Below are 26944 nucleotides of genomic sequence, written 5' to 3' on the forward strand. Positions count from 1 at the left end.
TACAAGAAATGTTAAGGGAAAATACTTCAGGTAGAAGGAAAATTTATACTACATAAAAATCTGGATCTACACAAAGAAATGAAAAGCACCAAAAATGGCATTTGTGAAATTATAATTCTCTTACCTAATTAAAAATAAAATCTCTAAATGATAACTGACTGTTTAAGGCAAACAAGTAAGAGTGTATTGCGGGGAACTTCCCTGGTGGTACAGTGGATAAGAATCCACCTGCCAATGCTGGGGACATGGGTTTGATCCCTGGTACGGGTAGACTGCACATGCCATGGAGCAGCTAAGTCCATGCACCACAACTACGAAACCTGCGCTCTAGAGCCCTCCAGCCACAATTGCTGAGCCCACGTGCTGGAACCGAGCCCAGGCATCTACTGGCAGCCTGTGCACCTAGAGCTCGTACTTCGCAGCAAGAGAAGCCACTGCAACGGCCCACGCACCACAACAAAGAGTAGCCACACTCGCTGCAACCACAGAAAGCCCACTTGTAGCAACAAAGACCCAGTGCAACCAAAACCAATTAGTTAATTTTTTAAAAAGAAGGTTTTTGGGGATTTCTGCTATATTTAGAAGTAAAATGTGCGATAGCAATAGCACAAAGGCTCGGACAGAGGAAATGGAGGGGTATGGTTGTATGCAAGGTGTAAAGTGTTATAATATTACTTGGAGGCAGAGTAAAATAAGTTAATAAGTTAATAATCCTAAAGCAGCCACTAAAAACATAAAAGAGCTATAACCAATAAACTAACAAAGAATATAAAATGAAATAATAAAAAGCACTTAATCCAAAAGAAGGAAGAAAAAGAGGGAATAAGAACAAAGAACAGATGGGACAAATTGAAAATATATAGCATGATAATAGACTTAAATCTGTTATGGACTGTATCCCCAGGTTCATACGTTGATGTATTAACTCCTGGTACCTCAGAATTTGACTATATTTGGTAATAGGATCTTTAAATAGATAATTAAGTTAAAATGAGACTGTCAGTGTGAGCCCTAATCCAATGACTGGTGCCCTTATAAGAAGTGGAACTTGAGACAGGGACATACTTGGAGGGAAGACACTGTGAAGATAAGAGTGAATACAGCCTATCTATAAGCCAAGGAGAGAGGGCTCAGAAGAAACCAAACCTCCTCACATCTTGATCTTAGACTTCAAGCTTCCAGAATTGGGAGAAAATACATGACTGTTGTTTATGGCACCCAGCCTGTGGTACTTTGTTATGACAGCCCTGGCAAACAAATATACTTTGCAGGTATGATTAAAGTTAAGGATCTTGAGATGGAATGATTATCCTGAATTATTCATGTGGGTGCACATGGGTTCCTAAAAACAGAGAACCTCTCCCAGCTGTGGTCAGAGACAGACATGGTGGCAGGAGGATCAGAGAGATTTGACATTGCTGGCTTTGAAGATGGTGGGAGGGCACAAGCTGAGGAATTTGGCAGGCCTGGCAAAGCTAGAAAAAGCCAAGAAATGTGCTCTCCCCTAGAGGCTTCAGAAAGAAACAAGCCATGATTTTAGCACCTTGATTTTAGCCTAGTGAGATCCATGTGGAACTTCTGACCTACTAACGGAATTGTAAGATAATAAATTTGTGTTGTTTGGAGTCACCATGCAGTGATTTGTTTTAGCAGCAACAGGAAATTAATACACACACCAACATCAAAAAGGATACTGAGAAGATGAAATAATGAATTTAAAGTCTTCAGCACAATGCCTGGCCCATAGGAAGCCTTTGATAAATGCTACCTTGACAACCTCCCAAATTCAATGTTGTTGAGGAGGGTGAGTGAGAGAGTAAGAGAGCTGGGCCATAGATAGAATTTGATAAGCCGCTGCCATCTGCCACCTGCCAAAGAGAAGGTGTCAGAAGGGCTGGGGCCAGGGAGGAGGGCAAGTTTCAGGGAGGCACCCATTTTTCAGGTAAATGCAAACACTTCCTGTCCTCCCTGGTAGACACTGCTTCTATTAGTATTAACAACATCCCTTCAGTGGCTATTGGAATATTTGGGAGAAAGATTCAGAATGTCTTGGATCAGTTTAGAGAAGCTCTGAACAAGGAGACGAATTGTTCAGTTCAGTCGCTCAGTTATGTCCAACTCTTTGCGACCTCATGGACTGCAGCACACCAGGCCTCCCTGTCCATCACCAACTCCCAGAGTTTACTCAAACTCATGTCCATTGAGTCGGTAATGCCATCCAACCATTTCATTCTCTGTCGTCCCCTTCTCCTCCAGCCTTCAATCTTTTCCAGCATCAGGGTCTTTTCAAATGAGTCCGTTCTTCGCAGCAGGTGGCCAAAGGATTGGCGTTTCAGTTTCAGCATCAGTCCTTCCAATGAATATTCAGGACTGATTTTCTTTAGGATGGACTGGTTGGATCTCCTTGCTGTCCAAGGGACTCTCAAGAGTCTTCTCCAACACCACAGTTCAAAAGCATCAATTCTTCAGTGCTCAGCTTTCTTTATAGTCCAACTCCCACATCCATACATCATGCATGCATGCTAAGTCGCTAACTAATCCCATACGATGAGTTCTAAAAAGCATGCTGCTGCTGCTGCTGAGTCGCTTCAATTATGTCCGACTCTGTACGACTCCATAGACAGCAGCCCACCAGGCTCCTCCGTCCACAGGACTCTCTAGGCAAGAATACTGGAGTGGGTTGCCATTTCCTTCTCCAACACCCATACATGACTACTGGAAAAACCATAGCTTTGATGAGATGAGTTGTGAAGGAACACAAAAGCATAAGAAAAGACAATCTCCTTGTTCTTATGATATTTATAGTGTAGTGGGATGTGACAGAGCATAAACAAATACACACAAAATAAGGTTAATGTTGGATTATGAAATAGGCCATAAGTGAAATAAAGAAGACGATGAGATAGAAAATGGCTTTAGGGGAGGAGGATTTCTTAAGATGGTATTAGAAAAGGCTTGTTTGTGGAAGTGACATTTTAGCCAAAACTTCAAAGATGAGGATATTCCATGACCCTCACCTGCAGAGCCCTAAAAGACAGATATTCTTGGTTTCAGGAAAGCATATGCCAAGGCCCTGGGGTGGGAGTGGGGAGGCATGGAGGGAGAGTTTATGGGCTGGTACTAGGAGTATGGGGCAGGGACTATATCCTAGGTTGTGCAGGCATGCAGAGGACTTTCAGGTTATTATAACTACATGGAATCTGATGAATCAGCCAGTGGAGGTACTTGTTTTTTCCTCTGTGGGAAACAAAGAAGGAAGAAGCCTGTTGTTCCTTACTGGGTGCAGATCTTTTCAGCTGGTGATTTGCTCATTCAACTTGAAGTTCCATCCTGATGGTCAGTTAAGGGAAACTTTTTCACTTCCTCTACTCCATAATTCGGAGAAGGCAATGGCACCCCACTCCAGTACTCTTGCCTGGAAAATCCCATGGATGGAGGACCCTGGTGGGCTGCAGTCCACGGAATCGCTAAGAGTCAGACACGACTGAGCGACTTCACTTTCACTTTTATGCACTGGAGAAGGATATGGCAGCCCACTCCAGTGTTCTTGCCTGGAGAATCCCAGGGACAGGGGAGCCTGGTGGTCTGCCGTCTATAGGGTCACACAGAGTCGGACACGACTGAAGCGACTTAGCAGCAGCAGCAGCAGCTACTCCATAATTACTAACATTTTTAGAGTGCTTAATTTGTGTTGGGCTCTAAATGAAACATTTTGCATTATTTAACCTCCACCCGAGAGATGAGTATGTTTTGTTGTTGTCTCTTGTGACAGACAGATGAGGAAGTTAAGCCGTCAGGGCAGGACACAGCTTATCATGTACGGAGCTTCACTCTTGGTTTCTCTCCCGCCTCCACTTTACCTGCTCCAAGTCTCCATAAACCCTATAATCAGTGCTTGCTTCACTTAGCAAGCGTGATGGCCTTTCCTGACACCTGTTTCTAATTGTCCTCTTGGTCTCTTTTCGTAAACGTCACCCTTCTCTGGCTTCTACACACTGATTCTTTTCCACTGCTCTCTGTCCTTTGACCGCTTTGCCCTCTGCGGGTTTCTTCTCTTGTATCCTCTTTCCTTGAGTGGCCCTGCCCATGGCTCCCACTGTCACTAGCTTTCATTTAAATTTTCTCTTAAGACTGAGACAAGCAATTCTAATTTCCTGTTCTGGCATAGTAAACAAATATTTACTTTTGTCAACTGACAGTAGTTAGGGAGCACCTACCAAGTACAAAGGACTGTGCCTGGAATTGGTGGGACTGCAATGGCTAGGAGACTCTCTGGGGCAGTGCAGTAGGCTTCATTTTTGCTCACCCAGCTGTATCTCCAGAGCTTAGCGTAGGGCCACATGTGTGATAGGTACTCAGTGAATATTTGTTGTAAGAGTAATTTGGCTGGGGAGGCAAACTTGCACAGAATTGTCTCAGATTCAAGGCTGAGTGAAGAAATGTTGTAATGAAGATACCAGCAAAGAAAAAAAAAAAAGATGCCAGCAAGTTCTGAGAGATCCCAAAGAGTAGGCAAGCACAGTGAAGACGTCATGGAGGTGACACTGACACTGAGCCTTTAAATCCCCTCAAACCCCAGGGGTGTTCAAGAAAAAGCAAGCGGTCTGGTGTGCCCAGCATGACACAGGAGATAGTGGAAGATGAAGTGAAACGGTGTTTCGGGAATCTCACTCTGGTGCCGATGTAGAGAATGACTTTTGGGGGAGAGAATGGAAGTGGCAAGACCAGTAAGGAGGCTGCTATGCCATCCACAAGAGAGGCTGCCTACCCAGATGTGCCCAATGGCAGACAGAAAGCAAAAGGGGGAGGGTGGATGCAAGAATACTATCAAAGTAGAATCCTTAAATCTTGGCATTTATTTAGATGAAGAAGTATTAAGGGGGAAAAAAGGGGGCTAATGGCTAATTTACCTGGGTAACTGCATGATGGTGGTGACATTTCCCAAACTGGGAACAGTGGGGGAAGGACAAATATGATAGGGATTACGGAAGAAACTAAGATTTGTTTTGACATCTTAACCTGGAGGTGCTGGTTGAGAAAATAAGTGGAAATTATCTAGCATAAATCTGAAACCAAAAGCTGGATTTCAAGAAATGTAGGAGCATTCATTGCTGATGGAGGGAAGTGACACTATGGGAGCTGATATGATTTATGGGAGAGAACTTCACTTAAGCAGAAAAGAGGCTGATGGCTGCGGACACCTCTTGAACATTTCCATCTTTTTGTCCTGTGGGAGTCACAAATTCAGCATGTCCAAAGTGGAATTAATCATCTTTCTACCAAACTTTTTTATCTCCTTGACTTCTCTAGTTGTGCAAAAGGCACCAACCCCTCTGTTAGCCCAGTATTCTTGGGCTTCCCTGGTGGCTCAGCTGGTAAGGAATCCGCCTGCAATGTGGGAGACTTGGGTTCAATCCCTGGGTTGGGAAGATCCTCTGGAGAAGGGAATGGCTACCCACTCGAGTATTCTTGCCCGGAGAATTCCATAGACAGAGGAGCCTGGCAGGCTACAGTCCATGGGGCTACAGTCCATGGGGTTGCAAAGAGTTGGACACAACTGATTTTCACTTCACTCTGTTAGTCACTCTGGCTCAAAGTCATCTTTGTCTACTCCCTTCATTCTTTATACAATGTTTCACCTATAGAAAATTCTGAAAACCCATAAAAACAACATGTAGGAGATACAATAACTTATAATGGAACTATTTTGGATGATAAGCAATGTATTATTCTGGTCATATTCCTATGCAAGTATAGATTTAATTTCCTTTATGCATGAATAGTCTCATACTCTACAGTTTTAAAGAAACTTTCCCCGCAACCCCCCCCCCGCCCGGCCCCGGCCCGCCCACTTTCTTCTTTAAAGGAATGTTTTAAAGTATAACCATTGTACAGAAATGTACACAATCAGAAACTGATGACTTTTTGTGAAATTAAATATTCTTCTATAATCACTGTCAAAAGGCTGCAAGGTATTCCATCCCATAGACATACAGTAGTTTAGATAAGTAACCCCTGTTGTAGGATTTCTGGCTTTTTTCTAGTAGTCTCATGCCTACCTCCCACAATGCTCCTGTCAACTACAAATTGCCACTTGCCATCTACCTCTACAAGGATTAAATCATGCTGACTTTCAACAATCCCTGAAAGGAATTCAGGGTGGAGGGCAGAAAAGAGGCACTCTGTGCTTTGGGAAAAACTGGCAGAACAAGTCTTCAGATGGTTAAATAATTTCACAGTCGACTTTATGAGCCCAGTTCTTGTATCTCCTTATATCCAGAGAAGTCCTAAAGTCCTTCATGGTGATGACTGCTTCTGGTGACTAGGAGAAACATTCTGCCAAACAAAAGAAAACGTGCTTGATTGCATGTGCTCCCCCTTTACCAAAACCACATATACACCTTCCCCTCTACCTCTTTGGAGCAGTTTCTCAGAGCTATCTGAGATGCTATCTCCTGGGCTATAGCCCTCATTTTGCCCCAATAAAACTTAACTCACAACTCTTACGTTAGGCTTTTTTTTTTAAGTTGGCACTACAAGGATTAATTACCTGTACATTGTCCATTTCTAATTTTTTCTTTAGACAAAATTCATAGAGGCAGAATTTTCAGGGTCAAAGTTATTTAAAAATAAACTTAATTTCACAATAGCTTTAGGTTTCCAGCAAAATTCAGAGGTACTACTGTTCCCACAACCCCACACTCAGGTCCTCCATTATTAACATCTCACATTAGTAAACATTTGTCACAATTAATGAACTAATGTTGCTGCTGCTGCTAAGTCGATTCAGTCGTGTCCGACTCTGTGCGACCCCATAGGCAGCATCCCATCAGGCTCCCCCATCCCTGGGATTCTCCAGGCAAGAACACTGGAGCGGGTTGCCATTTCCTTCTCCAATGCATGAAAGTGAAAAGTTAGAGCAAAATCACTCAGTCGTGTCCGACTCTTAGCAACCCCATGGACCGCAGCCTACCAGGGTCCTCTGTCCATGGGATTTTCCAGGCAAGAGTACTGGAGTGGGGTGCCATTGCCTTCTCCGAACCAATGTTGGGACATTATTATTAACTAAAACCCATAATTTATCCACATTTCTTTAGTTTTTACCAAATATCCTTTTTCTAATCCAGTGTCACATCAGGATATAATATTACATTTACTTGGTATGTGTCCATAAGCTCCTCTTGGCTGTGGCAGTTTCTCAGACTTTGTCTTTGAAAATCTTGAGAGTTTTGAGGAATATTGGTCAGACATTTTGTAGAATGTCCCTCATGTGGGGGCTGTCCACTTCTTCCCTTTTATTGAGACTGGGATTATGAGTTTTAGAAGGAAAGGCCATTTTTGTCATATCCTCGCTAGTGCACATACTATCAACATGATTAATCACTGTTAATATTAACCTTGATCACCTGACTGAGGCAGTGCTTGTTTAGTTTCTCCACTATAGAAGTTACTCTCCTCCCCCCACTTTTCACGTGGTACTCTTCAGAAGGAAGTCACGGCACAGGCCACATTTAGAATGAGGAGTGAGGCCTCATGGTGGAGTATCTATAAAAATTGTTTAGAATTCTGCACCAAAGACATCACTCCTTCCCCACTTATACATTTATTTGTATAAGTGATTGATTTACCCCAGTTTGACTATGGCTGCTACCTTTCAGTTCAGTCGCTCAGTTGCATCTGACTCTGCGACCCCATGGACCACAGCATGCCAAGCCTCCCTGTCCATCACCAACTCCCAGAGTTTACTCAAACTCATGTCCATTGAGTTGGTGATGCCATCCAACCATCTCATCCTCTGTCTTCCCCTTCTCTCGCCTTCAATCTTTCCCAGCATCAGGGAAATTTTCCAATGAGTCAGTTCTTTGCATTAGGTGGCCGAAGTATTGGAGTTTCAGCTTCAGCATCAGTTCTTCCAATGAATATTCTAAACTGATTTCCTTTAGGATGGACTGGATGGATCTCCTTGCAGTCCAAGTGACCCTCAAGAGTCTTCTCCAACACCACAGTTCAAAAGCATCAATTCTATACTTCAAGTTATAATCCAGTACTACTTGTTACTCAAGGCAAAGTGCATCTTTAATAGTCTAACTCACTACGACGCTATCCTGCCAAAGGCTATACAACTCTCATAGTTAGGAAATGAAGATTCATTTCCCTAACTTCCACGCGCTTGTATAAAGCCGGTCAGCAAGCAAGGACAAGGCCCATGCCCCTCTCTAGGGCCCAATATCCTGACGTCTCCAAGGCAGACGAGGCCTGCACGGGGTAGGCTCTTCCCCAAGATGGGCACCTCAGCGCCACGGTCTTGTCAGCCCCGGTCCTTCGTCTGCCCCAAAACACCACCGCTCCTGGCCCCCTTGCCTTCCTTCTGGGTTCTCGTGGCCCCCAGCTTCCCACGGGACGGAAGTGGGCGGGGCTGCTGGCAGGAAGCGCCATGCTGGGGCGGGGCCTCCCGCGCCGCCAAGTTCCTCCCATCTCGCCGCCGCCCCACCCCTCCGGCCCAGACCGGAAATGAGGTCAGAGAGGAAAGCTCCGGCCGGGAGACTCGGCCCCGCAAGCGGCGGCCTTCGGAGGTGGCTGCGGCAGCGGGTGAGGGGGACTGGAAATGAGAGGGTCGGGGTCCGGGGGGGTCGGCGCCAGTGGGGATCCGGGCTCTGGGTCGCGGCGGACCGACCGGGGGGCGTCAGGGGGCCGGCAAAGGCTGGCGGGAGCGGGTGAGGGTGGCGGGCCTTGTTTTTCAGGACCCATCTCCCCCCGAATCCGTGGGGGATGAGGGTTTCGGGCCATCTGCCAGGTGACAGTCACTTTTTGTCTTCTCTACTTTCTGATTCTTTAGGGAGTGGCGACAGCGTAAGGGCTTGGTATCCCAAGCTGTGGTCGCCCTCGTCCTCGGGGATGGGCCCCGGGTCGTGGTGGGGAGAGCCCTTCGAAACACACTTTTTTTCCCCAACAGATGTGGTCACATTGCGACCCCTGGCACGGAGGGAGTTTAGATCACCAGGGCTTGCATCTTGGCAGTTTCTGCCCTGGAAGAGCTGACTCCCTGCTCCTAGGTCGCCCCAACTGGGAAGTTCCCTCCTGTCTTCCCGCAACGTCTCCCCTCCCAACCCGGTCTGCACCTACACGACCCTGCGCCTGCCTGCATCTTTCTTTTTACTTCTACTGGTTTCTGGTCCCATCCTTTGCGCAACTCGGACAGCCTTTGCTTGCCTGGCCCCGGATCCTCTCGGACGGTGCATCCAGGGAGGGTAGGAGTTCCAGGGTTCTTCTGTCACCTGCTGTTCCAATTTTTGCAGTCTTTGAAAGGCTTGCGTTCAACTGCACAGGCAAGGCATTCAGCTTCTAGTTGTTCCGTGTTAAAGTTTGTACAGTTTTGCCCGAGTTTTTAAAGCAGTAGTTAAGCATAGAGATGAGGGAAGTAGATTTAGATTCACCTATTTGGTTTCTAGGGACAGTTGTCTCCCCAAACCCCAGTCATGGCATTTTAAATAGCTTATTGCTTAAGTGAGTGTGGCTTTTGACACTTTGAGAAGTTTTGTTTGGTTGGTAGTTTTGGAACAAGGTGTCAACTATTGCTCCTCCTGACTTTGAGTTGGTTGGCATGGAGATCGCATGAAAATAGGTTTTTAGAAAGTCCTTTGCAAAATATAAACTGGGTGAACGGAAATATGGTCTGAGAGTGGCACCATAGAGTTTTAAGCTCTAATTATGGTCTTGAAATAGGTTGAACTTAAGAGCTAGGGAAAAAGTGCTAGTTTAACATGTATTTAATTAGGTGTACGAAGTATATTACACATTTCCCTTTTAAAAAAGGCATTTTGAAAATTGTTCCTCCTGCTCTCTGCCTCTGGAAGGTTTGCCTCTGAAGTGATCCCTGAAGTATGATGGTTTGACAATAATGAGTTGAAAAATAGGAAATTTTGGAAAGCTGTTACCTAGAAATCTTAGAGACTCCACATATTGTCATTTCAGCCTCAGTTATATCCTGTTTCTGTGTGATTGTCTGGCACCGAAGCACAGAATTTGGATGCTCACTTTATTTTCTGAAGGAGAGTGAAGAAGAACTTAAAAGTTGCTAATTATTCACAAGTTTATGACATACTCTTTAAAGCTCTTTGCTTCATAGCCTCTGGGTGGTAGCTGGAACCAGAGTGGGTGCAAACTGTCCTTTTTTTTCCCGGGCACAGCACAAACCTGCGTCACTACAAATTCCCGGATCACCAGAGCTGCAGGCAGCCCTCTGTAAGGGCGTCACTAGGTTGTTTTTCTGTTCCTGCCAGAACACTTCTTCTTAGTGACCCAAGACTGTAGAACAGTCTTTTTCATCTGTGATTTTGAAGTGGAGTGTTTTTCTGCTCCTGTCTAAAGAGACATTCTCTAAACCTTTTAGATCTCATCATCAGGTAATTTTGTTGAGCAAGTTTAATTGGGAAAAGGGAGCGATAACTCCCCTGAGTTTGCTTATTTTTACTAATAACCCATTTGTCATCTGGTGAGTATTTTGAGTTTTTGTGCTCAAGAACATGACGGCAATAGGCATTTGACAAGGGCCAGACACCTATTTTTAGTGACTTAACAGTGCATGGATGATAGGAATAGAATCTTAAGTGTAGCCAGGTGAACGCAGGTGAATTTTCTGTAGATGGAGTGGACTCTGCAGTGCCGCGATCTATTTAAAAAATTATCCTAAAGCAACAGATCCTATTGAGTCTTTCTCTTGTTTTCTTTTCTTCTGAACCTCCTTTAGGTAGATGTGGCCTCATGGATGAGCTGGTTCATGACTTAGCCTCAGCCTTGGAGCAGACATCTGAGCAGAATAAGCTTGGTGAGCTCTGGGAGGAGATGGCCCTGAGCCCGCGGCAGCAGAGGCGGCAGCTTCGCAAACGGAGAGGCCGGAAACGCCGTTCAGACTTCACTCACCTGGCAGAGCATACCTGCTGCTACAGTGAGGCCTCTGAGTCCAGTCTGGATGAGGCTCTCAAGGACTGTCGAGAAATGGCCCCGGTCACCAATTTCAGTGACTCTGATGACACAATGGTAGTTAAACGGCATCCAGCTCTCAACGCCATTGTTAAAAGTAAGCAGCATTCTTGGCATGAATCTGACTCCTTTACTGAAAATGCACCCTGTCGACCGCTCAGGCGCCGGCGTAAGGTGAAGCGAGTGACGTCAGAGGTGGCCGCCAGCCTTCAGCAGAAGCTCAAGGTGTCAGATTGGAGCTACGAGAGAGGCTGCAGGTTCAAGTCGGCCAAGAAGCAGCGTCTGTCCCGCTGGAAGGAGAATACTCCCTGGACCTCATCAGGTCACGGGTTGTGTGAATCAGCAGAAAACAGGACTTTCCTAAGCAAAACGGGAAGGAAAGAAAGGATGGAGTGTGAAGCAGATGAACAAAAACAGGGCTCTGATGAGAACATGTCAGAATGGTGAGATGTCCCATTCTATTTCCATTCTACTCCCATTCTATTCTATTTTGATCTTACTAAGTCAAAAGATTTTCCTGGTTAATTTTACAAATTAAGCACAAATCCACAGTCTTGATGATTTCAACTTTCTTTCAAACCAGCCTCTGATACACTGACTTTGTAGCTTTCTTTTAACCAGTCAGGTTGTGTTTATCTCTGGCTTAATGATCCTGTCACCCTATATCAAGAAGGCTATATTTATAGCAACACATTTGTTTTCTGAAAGTCATTTAAAATGTGTACCTCAAATGCATAACCGAGAGTTTTATTTTAAAAACATTTTGCTGCTCTTTATGCCACACAGTTCATACATACATAACTATTCTTTAGAACCAGGGCCTCAGCAGAGATTTGTGTGTGTGTGTGTGTGTGTGTGTGTGTGTGTGTGTGTGTGCGTGCGTGTGTGCACATGCGCTCATGGGAGAGAAAATGCTGGTGCCAGGCATATGGAATTTGTAAATGTTCTTGGTAAGCTGCCTTTACCCATTAAGAATCCTGGCTTGAGATAGTAATATTTCTGGGCTCTATTTGTGTTTTCTACTTCTTTCAGTTTAACTGTATTGAGTTTATTTTATTGGCTGACATTCAAGTTGTCAGAACACATGGTAGACTTTGAAAATAACAGTACTGAATCCCATTAGTCTTACACCAGATGTCATTGAGCCAGCAAAATTTGTTTCTGATGGGTGCATGCTTAAAATGTCAGTGTAGTTTTGGGTGACTTTAAAATTTTTTACATCTCAAATAGATAGTCCTAGAAACATCAATACTCCCCAGCTTGATGCTTTAATATTGTTATGAATATTAATGTGTGGTGTCTGTTTCTCCATGCTGATGCTGTTGGTGTTTTGGGTGAGGCAGCTCTTTGTGAAGAGGGATGTCCCATGTTTGGCATCCTACACAGTTCCCACCACCCTTCATAGTATCAAAACAAATGCCTTCATGGGTGCTCCCTCGTAGGGTTGAGTACTCCCAACTGAGGACCACTGTATTATTGTTACTATTGTGGTTTAGTTGCTAAGTTGTGTCCTACTCTTGTGATCCCATGGACTGTAGTCTGCCAGGCTGCTCTGTCCATGGGATTCTCCAGGCGAGAATACTGGAGTGGGTTGCCATTTCCTTCTCCAGAGGATCTTCCCGACCCAGGAATCGAACCCGGGTCTCCTGCATTGCAGGCAGATTCTTTACCAACTGAGCTATGAGGGAATCCCTTAACAGTGTTAGCATTTATTAAGCACTAACTGTGTGCCAGGCCCTGTACTATTGTGCAGAACGTATATTCTTTTTGAATGTTCACAACTCCCCTCTCTGGTAGGGGCCACTGTTTGTATTTTATAGACGAGGAAATAGAGCTTATGGGTGTGGAGATAATTTGCCCAAGGTCATCTAGTAGCAAAACTGGGAATCAAACCTAATTCCATAGCTCATAGGTAACCACTGCGTTTGATTGCTCTTTGAGCTTGCTTTTCCCATGGCACTTTTCTGTCTCAGCTTAACTTTTACAACTAATAGAACAGATGATCTTTCTTAGGGTTTTGCTTCTTCTGAGATTTGTCTGAAAAACAAAAGCGTAAATCTTAGGAACTTCAAGGTGAGACTTTGTCAGGAATAGGAAAAGCTGTTCAGGTCTGTATGCCTGTACCTTTCATGGGTGGTTTTTAATCTAGCTTTAAAATTTTTTCTTACTAACTTTATGTTTGCCAGGCTGTGCAACTAGGTGGGGCTTCCCAGGTGGCTCAGTGGTAAAGAACACCCCTGCCACTGCAGGAGATGCAGGAGACACGGGTTTGATCCCTGGGTCGGGAGGATCCCCTGAAGAAGGGAATGGCAACCTGCTCCAGTACTCTTGCTAGAAAATCCCATGGACAGAGGAACCTGGTAGGCTATAGTCCTTGGGGTTGCAGAGAGTCAGACTTGGCAGGCTTATAATTTGGCTTTCCTGATTTTCCTCTGCTGTATATTCTAGGGCCTTTTAACCCAATTTATGATTTTGGATTATAAACCCTTTTGTTTTTCCTCTCATCATGCTATATTTAATCAGACAAGAAATGCTTAACTTGTATCCTTTCATAATGGTGAAACCCTCAATTGAGGTGTTCAAGTTTGTTTCAATATCAAGCTTACATACCAAATAATAATCATCTTCCTATTAAGAATGACAATTTTTTAAAAAAAAAACTGCTTTTTGGAATGATATTTTTGGGTATATGTATTTCTTCCCCAGAATTTCTTGTTAAACTGTGACTTAATTGTATGTGTGTGTGACTGTTAACTCTGTCTTCTCTAAGATCACAGCCCAAGTATGGTTGCAGATACAGAGCCTGTAACTTAGCAGTGAGGCACTTGAATCTTTCCAGGTCCTTCTTACCCCAGATACATCTGTCATACATTATAGTCAGATTGTGATAATACATATCTAGTTATATGAAAGCTTGGGTAAATTGAAGTAGGCAGCGGTTCTTAGGAAATTCTCCTCTTTTCAAATTGAGGAGACCTGTTCCCACATTGGGGCTGTCTTCCTGGCCCATAACTTCAGAGTTCTTTCAAAGAACAAGAGTTTTTTGGTGGACACCAAAATCCTTGTAGCTAAGGGAATATTGGGTGGAGAAGTAGCAGACATAGAATGAGAAAAATTCTTCAGAATGTATTTAGGAGTCTTCAGCTCACCTCGACTGATGCTGATTCATCTTAGTTACAAGCACATGTGCTTTGTATTTTTTCCCCCTAAATATACTCTATGAGGAAGGAGGGTGATTCTTTTTTTTGGGGGGGGGGCAATGCCGTGTGACATGTGGGATCTTAGTTCCTTGAACAGGATCCTGTGTCCCCTGCAGTGAAAGTGCAGAGTCTTAACTACTGAACCACCAGGAAAGTCTCATGGTGATTCTTAGTTATTCCTTGACTGCACGTTATGTTTTGCCTGTCAATAGTAAATTGGAACCAAAATCTCTACCTTAGATTATTAAATATACCCTATAAACAGGACTAACATTAGCATATGTTTTAAGTAGGCAGTAGTTCATGATTTAGATGTTATACTGTCTTGATGAGTTGATTCTGTCAAAATTTTTCAACCTTTTTTCTGCGTTAAAAGAAATCCTCTTAAGAATTCTCTTGGTTATTACTCTTTCATAAATCTGCTTGGATGTGCCACTTTGCATACAGATCAAAGTGTAGAACTTGATATTAGTGTTTTTGAGGGTTGGCAGAATATACGATCCAGTTTGTAAAATTATTAGGATGAAGTTGATCATTAAGCTGTACTTTGCTTAGTAAATAGTTCTTTTAAAAAGGATATATTAGATGTTTTCAGTTTGAAAATCTATGTCTCAATCAGAGAACTTTATTTCTACTTTCCTTAAAATTTATTCTGCTTACAAACATAGAGTAGTTTTAAATTTAACCTATAATTCTTTTTGCTTTTCTGTTTCTGTTCTTCCTTCAATTCTGTACCAACCAATCCCTCAAGAGTTCTGAGGGACTGAAAGTGGTTATGATGTAAAAAGCTCAATTATTATTTTAATATTTTTCTATCCATGTGTGTTCCATTCTAGAATAGATCAACTCTTTTGTAAAATTACTTTCTACTGATCTTTATTCAAATTGTCTGTACAGTGACTATTAATTAGGTGAGTCATAGTCCAATTTTGCTTTATTCTTCACTAACATCATTCATTTGTTCCCCTTGAATGTAATTTAGCTTCTTTTCTTTCGTAAGTGAATTGGTTTGGTGGTGGCCTGAAGTTGCAGTCAGGAGCCTTCCTAAGGTGATGTATTAGAAGCCAATCTCACAGGAAAGAAAATATTCTCTTCTCTTGGAAGCCAAATGACAGAGATAGAGTGCTAAACCTCCCCCCTCCTTCTCTAGCCCAAGCTGACCTTCTGCGGCCCCTTGGTGCCTCTTGTTTTCTTATTTTTATAGAAAATCAATATCCCTTCTGACACAAATAATAGCTCAGAAGCAAGAATAAGTGGTGGAAAGCTGAGATCTCTGTCCATCACCTCTCACTTTAACTCTCCCAAACTCTTTTTAATTATGAGCATGCTTTGCTCCAGGTGTTTGCAACAGTGAAATTGCTAAATGAGGACCATTTTAACCAAAGATGGGTGATCAATAACACTCTATAGCAGTAGCTTGTTGGATCAATAGCATTCATTATTTCATGGTTAAGGTAAGTAGCCTCCTTTGCAAGTGGAGGTCATTAATCAGGGGTTTACTGGAGCTGTGGAAAAAACTGTATGTGGTAGGTTGAGGATGTTCTGTTTTCCATTCTGTAAATAAGGATGCTGACCAAGAGGGTATTTACCATTGTTGCGGTTATACCGTCGTATTTGAGGGTATTGCATAGCTGGCACAGTGTGCTTATATAGATTTATTCAAAGCTCTGCTGCTATATGCTAAGGAATAACTGGAAAAAAAACAACTTGGGAGGTGGATTTAATGTTACATTATTGTATTTGAAGATCTGTCTCTTAAATGTTTTGATTATTCTGTGACTCTAGAGGAAGGAACTAGAATCCATAGATACAAAGTGCAGAGTGTGAAGTGTTGCCTCAGTATAAAATACAGCATTCTGAAAATTAAATCTCCATAAAAATTGAGTTGTTTTACCAGGTAGATCACTTCAAGCCTGGGCTTGATGACCTCTTACTGAATTGTAGAGTTGGAGAGGCTGAACTGAATGATCTGTAAGGTCCCTGAGATTCTGTAATTGTTTTGTCACAGTCTCCTTCACATCATTATAACTTCACATCTTAAAAAGCATCTGATAAGTAACCTCAGCCACCCCCTAAAATATTTACGAAGATGTGAAACATTGCAAAGTCACATTGCCAGAGACCAGGACTTAAAGCTGACTTATTGCCAAGATTTTGTCAAACTGCAAGGCTGATAGACCTGCTCTGGAGAGTGCAGTAGGAAGCCCGCAGCCATGCTGAGCCCGCCCTGACTGTCGGTAGTGAGGCCCTGCATTCTCTCCCTATAGTCTGCCCTTGGTTCAGAAAGGCAGGGTTCAGTTCAGTCAGGAAGTTGGGCAGCTGTAGTTTTAGCTCGAGTGTTGTTGCACCGTTAACTTCCCAGTCAGTATTCTTGATTTTCTGTCTGGAGGTTGTAACTCCCAGAATGTACTCGGATAGGGAATTGTAGTGTTTTCTGTGTGTATATATGTTTGGGAGTAGGAGGCAGTCATAGCATATTGAGTCCTGGGAAATAAGAGTCTCCAAGAGTAGTTTACTGTTGGCGTAGACAGAGAAGGAAAAAGCACTCGTAGTAGCAGTGCGTTCTGGAGACTGTAGTGTTTATATACCTTCATTTATTGCAGACTCCTGGAATGGGGTCAGAATCAGGCAGTGAGGATCAGAAGAAGATCCCATCTCAATCTCCCGCGTAGCTGTATGAGATAAAAATCTATGGGTGAATTAGGCCAGGGGCTCTATCTTCCTGGCTTGTTGTAGATGTGAAAAGAGTGTGTTACCGGTATCCAAGGGAGTAGAGAATGGGACCAGGAGTAATTTAGCTACCCCTTCTGTTGGCAGATACCAAAATGTAGGTAAACTAATTCTCAGCAAGGGGCTTTTGAGCAGGTTCTGCAGAATAAAAAGAAGGGCACACCCTCCTGAGTGTTCAGAGGAAGAACACATCTTTGAAAATGACAGCTAGTGAAAACCGGAAGAACATTTTAGAAAATCTTCATAAGGATGCAAGGAAGTCTAATCACTTTGAAACAGGAGCAGAAAGTCATAAGGACAGAAAGATAGCTGTTTGACAACCCAGAAGTGTGGGAGGAAAGAGTGTAGGGAGATTTGAAATGTAATGTTACAATGAAGGACAATTCATTCTGCAGAAAATTGAGTTGATGATGTGGAAAACTTTGGAAGCCCTCCCAAAATGCACAGAGGAGATAAAAATGAGAGAGAAGGTGATAGATCTGGAGCACAGGAATGGAGGCCTAGTCTGCAGGTATGTGATTACTCCCAAGGAAGAAACCAAACCATTGGGATAGAAGAATGATTTAAAAAATCTAACTGAAGAGAGAGCATGTTCCTGGGTTGAACAATTAAGCATATAGATTAAAAGGGAAAGCTAATGAAAAGAGACCTCTAGTCATATCCTAGCAACATTTTTGCATTTTGCTTTGGTGGTGGGAGTGGAACAGTTGCAAAGAAAATCTTCAAAGGGATGAAAATAAGGTTGGTGTCCATCCCTAGAGTACTCTATGCCAGGGGCTAATAGACTTGCCTGTAGAATTTTGAGGGGGAAAGGTTGCTCCCCTCCTCCTCTCCCCTCCCTACCCTGAATTTTATGTATAGCTAAGATAGTGGGAAGGCACCAGAAAGACATTCTCAGGTATTCCAAGTCTCAAAATACATGCTCTTTAAAAACTTACTCTGAAAAGGCATCTCGTCTTGCTGAGGATGAATCTGTTAACTAAGCCTTAAAAGGAGGGGGTGGACTTCTCTAAGTCACTGCCATAGCTCAGTAGCAAAATCCTGACAGAAATCATTATCTCCACGAAGTATACCTGATTGCAGTGGCCGTGTTAATTGACCTGTGAAACTGGAGAGATTGCTGCCTTCTTTCTTGGTGCCATCTGAAGAAACTGAAAAAATAACCTCCTTCATTACACATTCTCATAACTAACTGTGGGAATAATTTTGCAGTTGGTGGGAGATACTTCTCTGAAAAACCCGTCCTTCAGTCATGAGTGCTTCCATAATCAGAACTCTGATTACATATGATTACAAATACACCACTTCAAGGAAGAGAAATCCAGGGAAGGTGTTTCAGGTGATAGATCTAGGAGTGACCTTTCTGTTTTTGTAAATTCTAAGACAATTAAAATTTTTTTTAATGTATTTTTTATTATTTAATAAAAATTAAAATGAAGCCCCTTATTTTTTAGCATGATACTGTAAGCCATTAACTCCATCCTGCTTATTTCTTTTAAAGTTAGTTGTAAAAGATACATCTTACTTAAGCTACTTGGTTAATAATTTAAATGGGTGAGAAACCGAGGTGGTAAAGTTGCTGATACAACTTTTGAGTATAACTGATAGCACTAATTCTGTACCTCCTTACTGTAATGGTGACAGGTATAAAGAACTCTTATTCAGGTCTAAATTTACAGTTTTCTGTGGTCAGGAATATGATAGAATTAGCAAGCTCTCAGGTCAGAGGCTTCCCTGGTGGGTCAGACGGTAAAGAATCTGTCTGCAGTGCAGGAGACCTGGGTTTGATCCCTGGGTTGGGAAGATCCCGTGGAGGAGGGCATGTCAATCCACTCCAGTGTTCTTGCCTGGAGAATCCCTATGGACAGAGGAACCTGGAGGGCTACAGTCCATGGGGTCACAACTGAGTGACTAAACAGCACAGGTCAGAGAACAAGCTCTTAGTTGTGGGAATTCAGAGATTTGACTTCTCGAAGTTAGAAGCTTCTCATTAGGGCTAGAAAGCAAGGAGAATTCATAAAGATGCTGTGTTTATTGCTACAGAAAAAGTTGCCCTAGAACTTAGTAGCTTTATAAAACATCAGCTTCAAGTGCAGTATCTGAAGTCAGGAATCTAGGAGCAGCTTAGCTGTGTGATTCTGGTTCAGAGTCTCTTCTGCAGTTTCACTGTTGGTAAGGGCTCTCGTCGTCTCAAGGGTCAGCTGGGGCTGAGGAATCCACTTCCATGCTCACTCACAGGGCTGTTGGTAGATCTCATTTCCTAATAGTCTGCTGGATTGAGAGTCTCAATTCCTTTTCTTGGGCCCCTCTTACAGGGCTGTTAGCATCCTTGAGAAATGGTCGTTGGCCTCCCATAGAGCAGATGGTCTGACAGAGGAGGAGGAGAGAGAGAGAGCAGGAGAGAGGGAGAGAGCAGGCTCTCCCTTAAGTACCCAGATCTCAGACATGAGATTTGCCTGTGCTGTTGGTTACACAGGCCAACCAGGGTGTGAAATACCAGAAGGCTGGCATCATTGGGAGTCATGCGGGAGTCTGGTTACCACAGGTGGCTACTGGTCTTCTGAAAATTTTCGTTACTTAGCATGAAGCTAAATTCAGGAATAATATTCTCAGAGTAATTATTTCCCCAGAACTTACTAAGAGAATGTTTTTACTTTGATTTCAAAGAAAGGACATTCAGGAACTATAAAGGCAAGCAAGATGTAGATTCCTGAGAATACATTGTTATATTTTCAGTATACTGAAAATGGTTGTTTATGTTTTAAATTTTAAGATGTAGCAAAAGGGAGAGAGGATCTTTTCTGAATTGAGTTTGTAATTCATTTTCATGCTATTCAGCATGTATGATGCATTTTTAGCTTATAAGCTGTAGTCATCAAAATATAGGTAGAATTTCAGCTGTATCTGAATGTTCTAAGTAGCAAAAAGCAAAGAGTAAACTCTTTCCCTAGTTCAGTCAGTCTGTTTGCATTTTCAGGTAAATGAAAATGAGAAGTGCTGAAATTCATAATTACGTTCTGAATAAACCTGAATTGACTTTCAGTAAATGAGATGACTCTACATCACCTGTGTTTTAGTGGCCATTCAGTGAGTGGGCTGTGGAGATACACTGCTACTGCTAAGTTGCTTCAGTCGTGTCCGACTCTGTGCGACCCCAGAGACAGCACCCCACGAGGCTCCCCCGTCCCTGGGATTCTCCAGGCAAGAACACTGGAGTGGGTTGCCATTTCCTTCTCCAATGCATGAAAGTGAAAAGTGAAGGTGAAGTCACTCAGTGGTGTCTGAATCCTAGCAACCCCATGGACTGCAGCCTACCAGGCTCCTCCGTCCATGGGATTTGCCAGGCAAGAGTACTGGAGTGGAGATACACTAGCCTGGTTCTAATGCTTGTTGTGCAGTGTGGGATGAGTTGCTCAATCTTTCCAAGCCACATTCCTTCATCTGTACTATGAGGTTGACATAGTTATCCCATAGACTTTTAGGGTAAAAGAAATGAAATAATGAATATAAAGCACTTAGTACTTTGTTGGTTCTATAGTAGAACACAGTAAATGATGTTATTGGTATCAATAAGTAATAGTAACCTTTTTTATAATTAGATTTGTTTATTTTTAGTTGAAGGATAATCGCTTTACTATATTGTGTTGGTTTCTGCCAAACATCAACATGAATCAGCCATAGGTATCTATGTCCCCTCCCTCTTGAACCTCCCTACTATGTCCCTCCCCAGCCCACCCCTCTAGGTAGTTACAGAGCCCCAGTTTGAGTTCCCTGAGTCATACAGAATAGTAGCTTTCTGTATTAATAGTTTTCCTAATAATTCAAGTGCCAAACCTCTTCTTGAGATACTTGTCTAATATCTGCTGAGAGCAGTGTCTCCCTCTCTTGGGTGAAACCCAGTGTGGGGAAAATGCTAGGTTTCATAGGTCACATATTAATTTTCCATTCAAAGTGAAAATAGATTTGAGTCCTACAGAATTTTTAGATTGAGGTATAATTGAGAGTCCCATTGAATTTAGATGACTATTTTAATAAGAATACCAGTGAGGAAATTACTACTACTATTAGCCTCTAAAATAATATTATTGGGAAACATACAAAAATTATCACCCTAGAAGTAGCCTTTGAGTCTTTCATCCTTTGCCTTTGTATAATAGCTCTAGACTCCACAGATACATCCTAGACTCCATACATGATAACGTACGTGATACATCCTCGTAGCACACCCTCAGAACAGTCCATCCACATTTTAACGTGCATGGAAATAGGATTAGAGAGGTGCAGTGACATGACACAAAAGCCATACAAGGAGAGGCAACAGAGCTGATTTGAATGAGTTCATTTCATTTGCGCAACATTTACTGAATGCCTGTTGTGTGCCAGGTGCTGTATTAGGCATTGGGGACATTGAGGTAAGCGAGGTATTTCCTTCTTTCCCAGCCTGGATCTTTCTTGTCCATGGCTGTAGGATATTCTTTCTGTCTGGGCTAAGCTGGGAAGGTGACCTGTACAACTTGTGAGGAGTTCAGTTCTTCAGACCAGTTAGCCTGAAGGTCCAGCTACCTGCTCATTGTGGGATCTGCTAGACCTCAGACTGAGGCCCTCACCCAGTCCTGGCAACAGAATGACATTGTTTCTTCTATAAGATGTTGACCTCTGCCCCTCCTCCGAAGTGGTTTCCCTCCTAAACTGTGATGTCCCATCCCCTTCATCCCTCCACTTTATTCATCTCTCTAGATTCGGGTTCTCACCTCTGATGCTGCCGACAGTCCTAGGCCAGATGACCCTCTGTTGTGAGGGCTGTCTTGTGCGTTGTAGGATGTTAGTGGCATCCTGGCCTCTGCTTGGTAAATGCCAGTAGAATACCAGCTCCTTCTACCTGCCTCCAAGTCCTGACAAAAAAGCTTTTCCCAAATATTGTCCAGTGATCCCAAGGGCTGGGGTGGGGCGGGAAGATAGGAGAAGGGGGACAAAATTACCTCCAGTTGAGAACCACTGCTCTCAGTGTTTCTGGTACTGAGATGGAGTTTTTACTTCATTGACGCTGCTTTTACCAACAAGCATGACTTTCATAGTAGAAAACTCAGTAAGACCAAAACGTTGATTTCTTCTATAGAATAAAAATATTGTGATTTAAAAATGGAGAGTTTTTCCTAATTTGAAAACCATACTTTTAAAAATTGTTCCTGAAAAGGACAGGCAATTCATTTTCAGAACTTGGAAAGAGGAGCAGTTCAGATGAAAGCGTTTAAAAACTTGTACCAAAATTTACAATGTTTAGGTAACTCTACCCTGGAATTAACAATTTAAGTGGATGAGAAATATCAATAGTATTTTATTAGGCTGGATTCCTGTAATAATCTACCCCTCTGAAAATGGATGGCATGCCCAGTCATCTGGTTTACCCAGAGTGCCTTGAATTACCAAGAGGATTGGGTAAGGATAGGCGGACAGATGTGTGACAAGACAAAAAAACCAAAATGTTAATTGCAATATCTAGATGATAGCGTGTGAGTGGTAACTGCTTTCAGTTTTTTTGTTTGCTTGGACGTCTCCATAATAAAATGTTGAGAGAGGAAAGCCTTTGGAACTGCTGGTTAGGTTGACTTTCTTTACATTTATGTTACTTCAGTTGGATATGGTTCGGTTGTTCTTCTAACAATTTTGTAAAAAGTAGGTAATATTAATACAATTAATTGGTCGTCCAAAAATCTAGGCTTTAATTTTTTTTTTTTTTTGGTCTTATTTTAAATAGTGGCTATGCTGCTGAATTGTGGATTTTTTTTTTTTTTCAGTGAAAACCAGAGAAGTATGAGGTATTACTACTATTTTTACTCACATATGAATATTTTTGAGATACTTTCTGGCTTCTAATATGAGGTGATTTTCTCAGTATTATAAGGTTAAACTCTCAGCTTGCACCACCCTCACTGGAGAATTTTCTTCACTGGAAAGCACTCTTCTTTCTGTGTTTTCACACTCTTCTTCCATAGACTAGGCTAAGTTTTTTTTTTTCTCAATAAAATACATGGATTTAAATTGTGGTTGGCCTGCTTCCTTGTTAGTGTTAGTGCTGGTTATAGCAAGGCCTGGTATAAAGTAAAACTTAATAAATGCTTACTAAGTGAATGAGTGACAGTTTAGGGGAAATAGTGGGGGAAATCCTTCCTCCTCTTTCTTCTGTTAGAGACTTTTTATTGCCCCAGTTTACAATAGAATATTTTTGAATAAGGTATTGTAGGATTGATACATTTCTGCCCCAAAATATTCAATGAAAACTTTGATATGCAAACTCTCTATAGATTAGAATCATGTGAGACAAGGAGCACAGAACAGCTCCCAAGGCAAAGGCAGGAGGCGTGGTGCCTCTAGGAGTTGCTGTCATTTTAGGAAAAGACAAGATTTTTACTGCCTGGCATCTTTGTGGGCTTTATCTTGTTACTTTTTCTGATGATTAATCAAGGCTGAGTTTCTGTCTTCCTGACTAAGCTTCAGAGAACTATAGTGAAGTGGATAACAGAGGTAGTATCTCATTTTCTTTTTCTTATAAAAATGAGGAACAGAGCTATTTTCCTTGCCTAGTAAAATTGCCCATAGCAAAAAAAGGTATAAACTCTTTTCACGGTTTTGTAATAGGAAAAATGTGTAGTAGTCTACCACCTTTGAACTTTTTGACCTTGTGATCTGTAAAGGTACTAAAAGACAGTTGTTTTTATTGGAAGATAAGTGCTTATTTTTAACAGAATATTAAACATTCTGTTTAATTAGCTGAATTAACATTTTACAGTTGACTGAATCATTATTAAAATCCTACTAATCTGATTTTTTTTTAAATGGTAATCTCTGATTCAGAAGTGAATGAAGGCCACCGGACTTTGGCCTATAAATTGGAAAAGGAAAAATTTGCTTCTATTTCATAGCTAGCCCTACATTTTTATATGCTGTATCATAGTGTTTATGTGCAGATAATGCCATGAAGTTCCCTTCTTTGTCCTCAGTAAATTATGCAAACAGTTTTTTTTTACATGTGGTTAGATTTTCACAATGCAAGTTCTTCTGGAGACATAGATAGAATTAAAAGATGCTGTCAGATGAAATAATCATTTCCAGATATTGGTGGAATGATGATACTTTTATGTAATAAGTGTTCTGTAAGGCACACATTATTTTCTTAATGAAGAAAATACATATCTCCCTAGAACACAGTCTTAAAATCCTGGTGGTATTTCTATGACATCATTGCCGTTACTCTAATTAACTATATATAGAAAACTTACAGACAAGTTTAGTGCAAGCTCTTTCAAGAACAGTGAGTCTCTTTAAATACTGTTGACAGAAATAGAAAATATACAAGACAGGAAGGTTTTAGGTTACCCATACCTTCCTGGATCCAGCAGATCACTCCCTTTATTTAGAGTCTGAGGAGATAATGGAATCCATGCAAAAAAGGATGAAAGAAACATGGTATCTTGTAGTGCTTACAGGTGGCCGGAGATAAATGGGGGCAGAATCCACAGACTTTGTAATAAGGCCTTAGTTTTAATTTCTTAATTGGAAATATTCAAATAGAGGAGCCCATAGACATTGCAGGGTAGAACTTGAAACACCCATAGAGCAGGAAACAGCAAATTTCCTTGGTAAAAAGCCAGCTAGCAAGTATTTGGGGGCTTCGTGGGTAATATATGTTCTCTATTGCAACTCCTCAACTCTGCAGTTGTAGTGTGAAAGAAGCCAAAATCTGTAATAGTCAACGAATGAGCAAAACTGTATAGGAACTTTTTGTTCCAATAAAACTATTTATGGACACCGAAATTTGAATTTTGTGTCATGTCTGTATGTCACGAAATAGTCTCCTTTTGATCTGCCCCTCTACCTGGTGATTTAAAACTGTAAAAACCATTCTTAGCTCACAGCCTACACAAAAATAGTTGACAGGCTGTTGTTTGATGACCCTTACATCTCAGTGATATGCTAACCAAGAATGCATATAACACAGTCGTGGAGGAGAATGTTTGTTTTATGGTCTGATGTGCTTTTTAAGCCCTCCTTAACATGTAGAGGAGCTAAAAAATAAATAAAATATGGTTTACCTTTGAGGTAAGATGATAGTAATAAAATAGTTGATATGAGAGGATGTGTAGTAAGACTCAGTGGACTTAGAGTATACCACTAATGCTCTCAGGAACTTGCTAAAAACAAAAACAGCACCATAAATTTAGCAGGCACCGTTCCTTAAACTCAGAAGTAGGAAGAATGCAGTACCCTGTGAGGATGTCTTCTGGATTTAACTGCAGAGCGCTTTGAAGAATCTAAATCCATCAGAATCCAGTGGTGCTAAGTTTTGTGAGACATTTCTCATAATGACACCCGAGAATGTTCCCATTTATAAATGCAGAGGAAAATGAAAGAAACTTTAAAGAAATCAGGTATGTTTTATTGGCTCTCACTGCAACAGATTTCCTGGATCTGTTACCCAGAGACAAGCTTAAGTGAGGAAACACTGCTACATAATTTAACTGGCATTTTTAGGATTTAGTGCTGGCAAGACATTTGGAAATGTTGCAAAATACAAAATATTTTCAGAGTTTGGATCCAGAAATGCAGACTGGGGTTTTGCCAAGCCTGTTCTTTATGCAGCAGGGTGAGGATGCTTCTTCTGTCTTCTAGAGCACGTGAACGAACTTGACTAGCTTGGAAGGAAACATCCCCATCAAGGAAATGGCTAGTATTATAAAGAATAGAGAAATTTTTCTTGCGCCAGATAAATCAAATTTGATGATTAGGTGGGAGAAACGCAGCATCCGAAGAGGCAGAATCAGTTGTTGGAAGTAGCTCAGGATGAAGCTGACTTGGACAGCATTCTGTGGAGCCAGAGTTTTTATTTTGGTGAATTCAAATGGAATTTGTTTTTACGTTTTCATTTTTAACCTTATTTTTAAAGTGAATTTTGTTGTATCCACTTGATATCAAGAGACATTAAATTTAGAAAATATAATTTTTGTCATACTGATTTTTTTTTCTGGATTTTTGTTTGCTGCTTTGTAAATGGGAAAACTTGAAACATGTTGGCTATCTTTTAAGTTGCACGGCTTCATTTGAAACTGATAGTTGACGATATTTAAAAATAAAATTGGTTGATAAATTTGTGTTGTTTAATATACCAAAGCAGGTTGAAATTTACTTCCGTGAGCGTCTATAAATAACTTCCTCTTGGTAAACTAACAAAGTGACTTGCAATCTTTTGAAAATACTATAAAATATAAGTAAAAGTTTTACAATTCTCCTCTTCTTACATTTCTTTTGTTTGGGGGAAAATGAATTTACCCCTATACTTAACTGTGAAATTTGTATTTCTGATGAGTTAGAATGAAATGAGGGAAACTTGGGATCTTTCGACTTGAAAACCAGCAGATGAATGGACAGCTTCGTGTTGACTGGACCTGATGTGTTCTCTTGTGTTTTACTCTTTTTTTCAGTGAAACCAGCAGTGTGTGTAGCAGCAGCGACACGGGGCTCTTTACCAACGATGAAGGCCGGCAAGGTAATCATGATCCTAGCTTTGGGACGTTGGTTCAGCGTTTCTGGGAGGATTTGGATGGTTCTAGGAGTGCCTTACTGGGAGTATGATGGTTGTCTGTGAAAGTGGTTCTCAAACTTTAGGGCATAAAAACCATGTGGGGAACTGTTAAAACTGCAAGTTCCTGAGCTCCTCAGATTGGTCTGGAGTTAGCCCCTGGAGTCTGCATTTTCCATAAGTACCTGTGGTGATTTTTTTTTAATGCAGGTAGTTCAGAATTTGAGGATCATTGATCCAGGGGTGTTACAGTATCAAGGATAGAACTTTGGAAAGTTGCTTTTTATTAAAACCAAAAAATAACAATAAGGTTATTTTGTAACATTGTATTACTGGATGGTAAGACATTCTTATTTTCACATGGAGAGAATATACTTTTCTAACCTTATTTATAAGTGACCATTTATATAGTTCATGAGGGTCTCATGACAAGTATACTGGGGTGGTTTGCTGTTCTCTC

General features: G+C 41.7%; 1 protein-coding gene across 11 annotated transcripts in view; it reads left to right on the forward strand.

Moving 5' to 3' along the window:
- Window positions 1–8519: 8519 nt before the first annotated feature.
- Window positions 8520–26944, forward strand: part of GPATCH2L (G-patch domain containing 2 like) — a 59947-nt gene continuing 41522 nt past the window's right edge. For 10 of the 11 annotated variants that reach the window (XM_010809634.4, NM_001101912.2, NM_001435194.1 and 7 more), the window contains exons 1-3: window positions 8520–8589; window positions 10748–11423; window positions 26387–26451. In XM_010809634.4, the coding sequence (XP_010807936.1) occupies window positions 10762–11423; window positions 26387–26451 (727 nt within the window). In that variant the 5' untranslated portion in view covers window positions 8520–8589; window positions 10748–10761. The remainder of the gene's footprint in view (window positions 8590–10747; window positions 11424–26386; window positions 26452–26944) is intronic. The other variant, XM_059890316.1, reaches the window with a different exon arrangement.

This window comes from Bos taurus, chromosome 10 (genome assembly GCF_002263795.3).
Source record: "Bos taurus isolate L1 Dominette 01449 registration number 42190680 breed Hereford chromosome 10, ARS-UCD2.0, whole genome shotgun sequence".
Classification (NCBI taxonomy): domain Eukaryota; kingdom Metazoa; phylum Chordata; class Mammalia; order Artiodactyla; family Bovidae; genus Bos; species Bos taurus.